Source organism: Mastomys coucha, unplaced genomic scaffold (assembly GCF_008632895.1).
Source record: "Mastomys coucha isolate ucsf_1 unplaced genomic scaffold, UCSF_Mcou_1 pScaffold21, whole genome shotgun sequence".
NCBI lineage: Eukaryota > Metazoa > Chordata > Mammalia > Rodentia > Muridae > Mastomys > Mastomys coucha.
Window position 1 is genome coordinate 143,262,100 of NW_022196904.1, and position 10,804 is coordinate 143,272,903.

At 39.9% G+C, this 10,804-nt stretch overlaps 1 protein-coding gene across 1 annotated transcript; it reads right to left on the reverse strand.

Moving 5' to 3' along the window:
• Positions 1 to 8,465: 8,465 nt before the first annotated feature.
• On the reverse strand, positions 8,466 to 9,498 carry LOC116101052 (olfactory receptor 5A1). The gene has a single exon (XM_031384747.1). The coding sequence runs from the start codon at positions 9,476 to 9,478 to the stop codon at positions 8,525 to 8,527; it is 954 nt and encodes a 317-aa protein (XP_031240607.1). The 5' UTR covers positions 9,479 to 9,498; the 3' UTR covers positions 8,466 to 8,524.
• Between the last annotated feature and the right edge of the window lie 1,306 nt (positions 9,499 to 10,804).

A 10,804-nucleotide genomic window follows, 5' to 3' on the forward strand; every position in this document is an offset into this window, starting at 1 on the left:
AAAAAAAAAAAAAAAAAAAAAAAAAGACAAATTCCCAGAAATGGATTTACAAAATTACATGATGTATTAATTTTCTAGTTTTGATGAACCTAGTTCTAAATGTATTTGGATGTTTGACTTCTTTTTACATAGGGAGACTAAAAATGGAAATAGATTACAAACACATATTTTTTACAAAAAAAAGAAAACCATAGGTAACAAATGTTAAAGCAGTGAAAACATTAGCATAATATTGGAGTGAAAGTTTTAAAAATAATCTTTGGAGGGCTAGGTGTGATGGCTCAGTGGTTAAAAACACTGGCTGCCCTTTCAGAGGGCCTAGGTTTGATTCCCAGAACCCACATAGTGGCTTCCAACCACTTTTAATTCAAATGTCAGAGGATTGAATGCCTCCACAGGCACCAAGGGCACCAAAGCACACAACTTTGTGCATTGATATACATGCAGGTAAAACACTACTACACAGAAAGTAAATAAATAGTAAAAATACTTCAAAGTATGTGAAAATTACATTAAAAACAATTAGGTTTGATTAAGTGACAGTTTGTAATACCTATGGTTTTAAAAGTATTCTAGAAAAAATAAAAGTATTATAGATATTAATAATTAAATATAAATGAAAAATGGCAAACTATTTACAGTTCGTCCCCAATTGATCTTTGTTGTCGTTTGTGAGACAGGGTCTCCCTTATGTATCCTTTACTGGCGTAAAACTCACTGTGTAGGCAAACTGGCCTCAAACTTTTAGAGCTCTGGCTGCCCTGTCTCTTAAGTGCTGAGATTAAAGATGTCCACCACCATACCTGGTCTATTATTAATATCTCTGATGAAAAACTCTTACAAATCAATGTGACATAGACAGAAACTTAAAAAAAAAAAAGGATCATAAGTCACATAGAGATGTGGTCAGTCCACATATGAAAAGATGGTCAATCATACTACTAATGAAAGAAATGCAAATTAAAATTGCAGTCAGATATGTTTTTTTTCATGTAGAATATTGGCCAGTTTTGAAAAGGCCTGTTATAGATGTGGATGTGGGGAAAGAAATACCTTCAAAGATGATGAATACTAGGGACAAAATTTGGAGGAATGCCATTTTGGAAATATGTATTAAAAATTAAAGTATGCAAATGTTATTAATACAAAATTCTGCTTTGGGAATTCAGGTTAGAGAATGATTAAACCAAATGCTTAGTGTCCTAAGGCCCGAGGAGGCTCGTCACAGGGCAGTGCACAGCCAGAGAAAGAAGAATTCAGGCTAATGTTTTGGTGTAAAAAGTTGGTACAATAAGTGGTTTATAATGTATAGTTTATAATTTGCAAACTTTCTGGCCGACAGTATAGAATTGTGATGGGTTAAAACAATCAATATACTAGCTGATATAATATTTAGGGAAAAAAACTCCTACATGCTTAAAAGTCTGAGAGGATGGAAATCTCAGTAGTTGTTGTGGTCATTATCTGTGAGTAATTTTACTTGGACAGTTTTGAGACATGAATGAGCTACCTCAGTGATTAACTTCTTACTTTTTTTGGAGGTAAGGTCTTGTTAGGTTGCTCAGGCTATTGCTGACCTCCTGATCTTCTGTCTTAGCTCCCAAAACACTGACATTTCAGGGGTGCCCCACCACCCCTGATTCAAACAACTTTACTTTAAATCTATATCGCCTTATGTCTTGTTAAAAAACTTCTAGCTTAAAAATTAAAATAGCTTCTGATTTTAAAATAAGTAACTCACACTCACTATTTGAAATGAAATCCTTTTCTAATGACTTGAACTTTGATATTGTATATGTTCCTCTCTTTTTCTGCAAAGTTGTAAGAAATACAACTTACTGAAGAAAGGCCGGGGGGGGGGGCGGTGCGGGAAGTCAGCTCCAGTTTTTCTTCCTATTTCTTATGGCTTTTTTAAGGAAGTGACCCAGTGAAGAGCCCGGGACCTGTCCATTCTATTCTCCCAGAACGTAGATCAAAGCTAATGACAGTTTGCATCTCTTTCAAGTACTAGCATTTTGCCTCTTGCTTTGTGGCCAATCACTTTAGAATTTTCTAGACTCAGGCTCAAGAACAGGTCAGAATTAAGTAATGGGCATTTTACATGATCCCCCAGGGTTGCATGACCAGCTCTAGAGACAGCTTGCCTAAAGGACACAAATATTGCTGCTAGGTTTAATTAGTTTCCATCTTGACTCTCTAACCCTGAGCAACTTGGCTATTTAGAAGTTTGGGATACTATTCCATGAAATGAGAAGCCTGTTTCTTCACAGTGGGCTTTGCTTATGGCAGTCCAGCATATTCTATGTACATTTCTGCTTTCTCTTAAAATGCAAAATTCCTGGAGCCAAGACTTTATTTCATCTCTATTGAACCAGTTGCATCTTCCTATCATATACCAGTTATTCAATAATTCTTTTGGAACAGATGTATGAGCTAATGGATGTGAGTATGTAAAGTGCAGTAAGTGGCAGTTTTCCTTTATTGCATTTAAGACCTTATTCTACATCTCCTATTCATTTGTATTACTGTGAGAGTCCCAAAGCTGTCTTTCTGCCCTTGAGTGTACACCATGACTTCACATTGTTATACAAATGTAGGTCACCAATGTCATTACAACATTGGCATCACTATGACTCAAGTTTCTTTTCCTGCTTGCAGCTAGCATTTAATCTTCTTTTTAGAAGGGAATCATAGGGGTTAATATCCTATACATCACAGATATTCAGTAGATGTTCATAGTAGAGTTTGACACAAAAACTCAATAAAATTTGACATAAAGAAAATGACCTTTTAATTTAAATGTTTTCAGAAGTACAGTGTTTTATGCTATAAACCTTATCTTTTACTTATATATATATCTTAGTTTTCAAGACAAGATCTCATTATGTAGCTCTGACTGTCACAAAGCTCTCTATGTAGACAAAGTTGGCTTCCCCAGTGCTATAATCATAGATGTGTGCTACCACATGTAGCTAAGCGTTTCTAACTTTTAGTTCAAAATGAGATATATTTAAATTACTAATGGGTGTTTTACTTTTCAGAGACTAAAGGTTGAACACTACATAGATCATAAATTTTGTTAAGTCTTTAGGATGCTCTCACCCACCTTTGTGTTAGAAAGACAAGCATGCCAATTCATCCATTGTCAAGGCTTTGCTCTTCTTCACCTGAACACAAGCACAGCTTACAGTGTTCTCTCAAACATCAAATTAGAAGTCTAATATAATAGTCAGCATAGGGATTTGTGTCAGATATTTGTAGCACATGTAATTTCAGTGGTGAAGGCAAGCACTTGCAGATGCAATGGGAGTTATTAAGAGGTTACTAAGCAACACATATGTGTGTGCTCGCTCCCTCTGTCTCTTTGTCCCCAACCTGCCTCCACAGTGAGAAGACAATGAGGATGTGATGTAAGTATATTCAAGAAAACCTGAAAAATTCCCATAAGCCATTTCTCTTGGCTAGATCAGCATTGAGGTCTGTGTAAAGTCATTCACACCCATTTGCAGACATTTCATCAATAATATGCCACAACCATATGACAGATATCATACTGCCGTATGATACTTGATCATATCATTGATTTCCTTTAAAAGGACAGTGATAACGATCAATCACAATATGTATTTGGTACTTTCTGGGTATCAGATAAACAATGTGACCTCTACATTCATGGGGTTCATTGATTGGGGAAAATCAGACATAGATTACATCACATGTGGTTCTAACTGGTGTAAAAATGTCACAGAGATTTGTAGGCTTAGATTTTTTTCAAAACCTACTTTACTTAGGGTTCTTAAATACTTCAAACTTCCTACTAACCCACCAGCCAGAGGTAGGGGAAAAAGAAGGTTAAGAGGAAACGGGTGTTGTGGACCTGTTTAGAAGTAGTTCCTTGGGGTGATTCCACTCTTTGCTGTTAGGATACCAGCAGTCCAGTTCAATAGCAAACACCAAACACAAATCAGCAGTGGTGGCATGATCCAAGCGAAACAGACAGATTCTGCTGAATCAGCATGAGTCATTGAAAGAAGAATCAGCTGGAATACCATGAGGAGTTTTTTGGTGTCTTTTCTCTAAGAAGTAAAGACCATCAAAGGCATGTGTGTGTGTGTGTGTGTGTGTGTGTGTGTGTGTGTGTGTGTGTGACATTTGATAACAAAAATTTATGATAGTTATTAAATTATTTTCTAAAACATTTAATTATCTTGGTTTCTCAACTGTTCCGAAGAACCCAGGCATCGGTTAAGAATATCATTATAGAGCTAAGATATGAGGATTCCTGGTAATCTGATTGCCCCTTGTATGTCCCTCCTGACTTGGAGGCCCTTGGAGTCATGAATGGTGCTGTAGTTCAGGATTTAGTGATTGATGGTGGAAAAAGCCTAGATAGGTCAGCATGTGAGGAACTCTGTCCTCATCTCTCCTAGAAGGTGGGGGAGGGGCCACACTGAAAGGAACCTTTGGATTCATAATCTTCTTTCATTCAGTGTGTCCTAGGAAGGTTGGCATGGCTTATGGGATGGTAAAATTTGGAGAAAATTGACAAGGATAACTTAACATCCCCATTGTTCTTCTGTTTCAGTAGCCTCTGTCTCCTTGTAGAAAGAATGCCATCTTTTTAAAGTCACCTGGAGGTCCATTAACAGTAAGTACAGTACTCTTCCTGAGTGGGCTAACCTGTCAGAAGCAGCCACCGGGGCAGATAAAAGCCTTGTCCTCTCTGAAACTCTATCAGGAATTCAGCTGATGATTTTATTTATTTATTTATTTATTTATTTATTTATTTATTTATTTATGTTTTTTTGAGACAGGGTTTCTCCGTGTAGCCCTGGTTTTCCTGGAACTCACTCTGTAGACCAGCCTGGCCTTGAACTCAGAAATCCACCTGCCTCTGCCTCCCAAGTGCTGGGACTAAAGGCATGTACCACTGCCCAGTATGCTTTGATTTCTTTAGACTAAACTTTTAGTTATTATTATTATGTGTGCACACACATGCGTACTTGCATATGCCACAGTGTATATGTAGAGGTCAGAGTACAACTTTGGGGAATTGGCACTCTCTTCCATGGTGAGTTCCAGAGAGGGAGCTCAGGTCATCAGGCATGGGTAGCAAGTACTTTTACCTACAGGGTCATCTCACCTATACTGACACTTTGATCTTTTCTTTAGTTTTAATTAGCATACAAGTAGCAGGTTTTGGATATCAAACAATGACTATATTCGACTTGTAGCACTCATCATCATCATCATCATCATCATCATCATCATACCATCATCATTTGGTCTTGGATGGGAGTAAGTTTTGGTAATTCAGCAAACCTGAGACAGCTGTCTCTCCTCCAATGCAATGATTATGCTTCCCCCAATGTGGAGTAATATTTCTCTTATTTGAACAATGAAATCCCTTCAAATTTTTACATTGTTCCTACTACGCCTGTACTTACTAATAAGTCAGTGCCTTGGCCTGTACAAAGTTCAGGAGAAGAGTAAACTATAAGAAGGTTGAGATCTTTTCTTTTGGGGAACTCATCTGACACTCTGGGAATGGACACTACCTTAGGGTTGGTCAACTGCCTGCTGGCCTCTTATCTCCTGCATTCTGGTGTGGCTCTCCAAGTCTAGATGTCTTACCTTCTGTAAGCTCTGGTCAGCTTGGGGATAGCAGATCATGGGAAGCTGGGTGTGCAGTCAGAAGGCATGTGGGAGGCACATGGCTCCATGGGGTCCTCCATTAGCCCAATGGCAAAAGGGAGTATGTTGGAAGTGTCAAGAGACACAATGAAACCAGAGTGGATCTTCCTAGTAGAGATATTGTTGATGGACAAATCGACTTTAAAAGTCTTTCCTTCCAAAGAGAAGATAAGTTATATGGATATGAAAGCTACTCTATATTGCTCCAAGATGATGAAAAATATGCAGTACCCCTCATGTAGCTGTATATATTAACCAGGTAGGGGAAGAAAAGAGATCTTGGAGAGATCTCTTTAGAGAGAAGAGAGTAGGTATGGTTATGGTGATTGAGAGAGACATTAAGCTGTAATGGACTTCATTCTCAGTGTCAGACTGCTGAAGGAATAATGTGGTTAAAATCTAGACAATTCTGACCCCAGTGTAGGGGAATGCCAGGGCCAATAAGTGGGAGAGGGTGGAGTGGCAAGCAGGGGGAGGGGGGAGGCAACAGGGGTTTGTTCTTGTTGTTTTTTGTTTTTTGTTTTTGTTTTTTGTTTTGGAGGGGAAACTGGGAAAGGAGAAATCATATGGCATGTAAATAAAGAAAATGTCTAATAAAAAAAAAAAAGAAAAAAAATCTAGGCAATTCTGACTCACCAGAATTGGGGAGAGATGAGCAACAGGGGAAAACTATTGGACCATCGGACTTAGGTTTGTTAGGTTCTTGTACGGCTGAGGCAGTAAGAAGCCGTAGCAAAGGAAAATGCCCCTTAGCATTTACTTAGAGAATGGCTCAGTAGCGAGTAAGGAAATTTAACAAGAAGACCCTGTTTAATGGAATAGATTATTTAAAAAAGATTTATTTTATTTTATTTTATTTTATTTTATATGTGTGAGTACACTGTAGCTGTACAGATGGCCATGAGCTATCATGTGTGTGGCTGCTGGGAATTGAACTCAGGACCTCTGCCAGCCCGCTCGCTCTGTCTTGCTCGCTCTGGCATAATTCACTGTAGCTGTCTTCAGACCCACCAGAAGAGGGCGTCAGATCTCATTAAGGGGGGTTGTGAGCCACCATGTGGTTGCTGGGATCCAAACTCAGGACTTTCGGAAGAGCAGTCAGTCCTCTTACCCACTGAGCCATCTCGCCAGCCCTGGAATAGATGTTTTGTTTTAATAATTTATTTAACCTATGCATGACAGATCTCTTCAAATTCCACTATCTGGCAAGAGGAATTTCCGGAAGACTTGTATGTGTACTAGAGTTCTGCTCTAATTTCTGGTATGACGCTGAGAAAGTTCGGTTTCTTGATGAAATCTTGTTTCTTCATTTTGTATCCTACATACAGTGTAACCAAAGCACTGTAACAAGTATTTGATTAAATAGCTCTTGTGTTTGGTGTATACTGCCTAATAACAGATAGTTGTTACAATTTTATAAAAATATGTTATTATAATTTTTTTTGAGATAGCATCTCACTATGTAGCCCTGTCTGGCTTGGAACGCCTTATGTAGATTAGGCTAGTACCAACTCACAGAGATTCGCCTGCTTCTGTTTTCCTGAGTGCAGGGATTAAATGAGTGGGCCACTATGCCCAGATGAAAGGTGTTTTTGTAAAGAAATTCCTTTTACCTCTGTTCTTGATTGGTGAATGCAACAGATAAGTGAATGTGAAGAATAAAGACACACATCTGATGGGAAGGGCCTCATTTTATATTTCTTATTTTATTTTTTTCTTACTCTGATACAATACATCCCTACCACAGGTTCTCTTCCCTCAACTCTCTCAACACTTTCCCCCCAACTCCCATATCCACTCCTTTCCCATTTCCCTTCAGGAATGAGCAGGCCTTCCAGGGATATTAGTTGAACACAGGATAAAAATATACAATAAGACTAGGCACAGATCCTTATACCCAGGCTGGATGAGGCAGCCCAGTAGGAGGGTCCTAATAGCAGGCAAAAGAGTCAGAGACTCCACCAATGCCACTGTTAGGAGTCCTATAAGAACACCAAACTAAACAACCATAACATATATACAGAGTATATAGCTCAGACCCATGCAGGCTCTGCAAGCCCCTATGATCCCTTTTTAGTTGATTCTGTGGGCTATGTTCTCCTGGTATCCTCAACCCCTCTGGCTCCTACAATCCTTTCTCTTTCTTCAGAGAAGTTCCCCAAGCTTCACTTAATGTTTAGGTGTGAGTGTCTGCATTTGATCCCATTCAGCAACTGCTGGCTGAAGCTTCTCTGATGACAGTTGGGCTAGGCATTGATCTATGAGTATAGCAGAATAATACTAAGAATCATTTCACTGATTGTTTTGGTCAGTTTTGTTTGGTTCTATCGTTAGACTTTGGGCTATCCAGTAATTCCTGGCTATTAAGGCAGTGTCTAGCATGAGCTCCCTCTCCTCATGTAGGACTCTAGTTAGATCAATCATTGGTTAGCCACTCTTGAAAGTTCTGCACCAACCATTGCCCCAGCACATCTTACAAGCAGGACAGATTGTAGATACAAGGTTTTATGGCTGGATTGGTGTCTCAGTTCCACCACTGTAAGCCTTTCCTGGTTGCAGAAGAAGGCTGGTTCAGGCTCTGTATCCCCCATTACTAGGAGTCTTCTCTAGGGTCACCCTTTTAGATTCCTGGGGAGTTTCACAATACTAGTTTTCCACATCACTATCCTATACCCCCATTTCCAGTCACATCTTCATATACTCTCATAGGGATCATTTTAATAATTTATTTTCAAATATGAATGCATAATGCCTTTCTTGCCTGGGGCAGAAGCTGAGTGATGCCAAGGGTTATGTATGCCTCCAGTAGAGCAGCGTAGTATGCTTTCACTCACAAGTTAGGAAACATTTTCTTTTTCTCCATCACTTTCCGCAAGGCATCTTTGATCTCTTTGTTCCTCAAACTGTAAATGAGAGGGTTCAGCATGGGAATCACCAGCGAATAGAAGACAGACACTACCTTGTCTCTGCTAAACGAGTAGCTGGAGCTGGGCCGCAGGTACATGAAAAGTGCTGTCCCAAACAGCATGGTCACTGCCATGAGGTGCGAGGCACATGTGTTGAAGGCTTTCCGCCGGCCTCTCACAGAGTGGATCTTCAAGACAGCAGACACTATGTAACTGTAGGAGACAAGGAGGATGAGAAACGATGTTCCTCCCACTGTGATCACTATGAGGAAGTTCACCACTTGGCTAAGGAATGTGTTAGAGCAAGAGAGTGCCAGGATTGGGGGGAGGTCACAGAAGAAGTGGTTGATGACATTTGGCCCGCAAAAGTGGAGCTGAAATATGGAACTGGCCTGAATAAAAGAACTCAGGAAGCCACCAAGATATGCTCCGGCCACCATGCGCATGCAGAGACCCTGGGGCATGATGGTGGTGTAGAGCAGGGGGTTAGAGATGGCTGCATATCTATCATATGCCATTGCTGTCAGCAGGAAGCACTCAGTTAGGCCCAAACCGACAAAGAAGAAGAACTGAGCGGCACATCCCAGGAATGAGATAGTCTTCTGCTCTCGAAAGAAATCAGAGAGCATCTTGGGAGCTACAGAGGATGAGTAGCAAATGTCAACGAAGGATAAGTTGCTGAGGAAGAAGTACATGGGTGTGTGTAAACGGATGTCATCTCTGATCAGAATGATGAGGGCCAGGTTCCAGGTCAAGGTCACGAGGTAGATGCCCAGAAAGGTCAGAAAGAGGAAGATTCGGAGTTCTGGGTGGTCTGAGAATCCCAAGAAGATGAACATGGTTACTGATGAGCTGTTCCATATGTTGGCTATAGCCATGTTTTCCACAGATCACAAGGACAAGGGGCGGACCTGGGTTAATAGTAATCATCCACATTACAGATGCTATGACACATGCAGGAGGGGCTGTGCATTACAGAGGGCTAAAAACAAAAGGGGCCCGGGAGATGACTCAGTCACTTAAGTGTTTGTAAGCATGAGGGTCTGAGTTAGATTTTGAGAACTAATGTTAAAAGTCTGTACAGGGGATTGGACAGCCAGCCTAAGCTACTTGGCAAATTCCAAGCCATTAATTGACCTATCTCAGAAAACAAGGTAGATGGTGTCTGATAAATGGAGGCATGTCTCCACATGCATGTGCACCTGCACACACATGAACATGCACATACACAAATGTATATAAAAATGTCCCTTCCCCTCAGTTGCATTACTCTCTTAAAGGTGTAGGTTATGAACTATAGCTGAGATGAATATCACCTGTGGCCTTAGACTCCTAGGAATCAATTCATGTCTGCACCATTTACTCATATATCACTCTGCTGAGCTATCTAACATCTCTTGTTTCAGTTTCTCTACCTTTAAACTAGGTTGCAGTAAGTACTTTATGGATTTGCTTTAAAAAACAAATAGTCTGTCATGTATAAAATTCCAACACAAAATAAATGGACAGTCAGTTATTAAGTTGTGTGTTCCAGATTAGTCCTTGTCCTAGGGCTCCATGGAAGGTGACACCTATAGAATGATATAGTTTTCTTATCACTTTTCCCTACAAAAATTTATGTTGAAGTTTAGTTGTTAAGGCATCAGTATTGGGAAATGGAACTCTGATAAAGTATTGGTGTCTTCCTTCTGGGACTGAATTAGTTCTGACATGAATGGATTAGTTTATGTAAAAGTGGGTTTATAAGAAGCAGGCTGGATTCTTTGTTCTTCTCTTCACACACCATCTGTCTACCTTTACACTTTCTCCTCCATGTTGTGATGTAGCATGTAGTCAGTCAGATGTGGCTGACTACCTATGGACTTGCAACCTCTAGAGCTATAAGATTAATAAGTATCTTCTCTGGATGTTATTCAGTCTCAGATAGTTTGTCATACCACCACCACCACCACCACCACCATCACCACTACTACCAACAACAACAACAAACAGAAGAGACCAAAGTCGTGCAGTATGGGTGTAATGATCAGCACACCCATCTTACACAGTTGAAGAGGGAGACTCAGAAACTCAAGGACCTCACTAGGTTAATCTCTACTGGAACCTCAACTTTGTAAAGAGAATCAACCTTATAGAATACAACAAAACCAAGCACCTAACACAGAATGTTGTGCATAGAAAATACTCAGTAGAGTCCTTTTACA

Coding starts and splice junctions, on each gene's coding strand:
- LOC116101052 (XM_031384747.1), bottom strand. CDS start 9,478: ATGGCTATAGCCAACATATGGAACAGCTCATCAGTAACCATGTTCATC.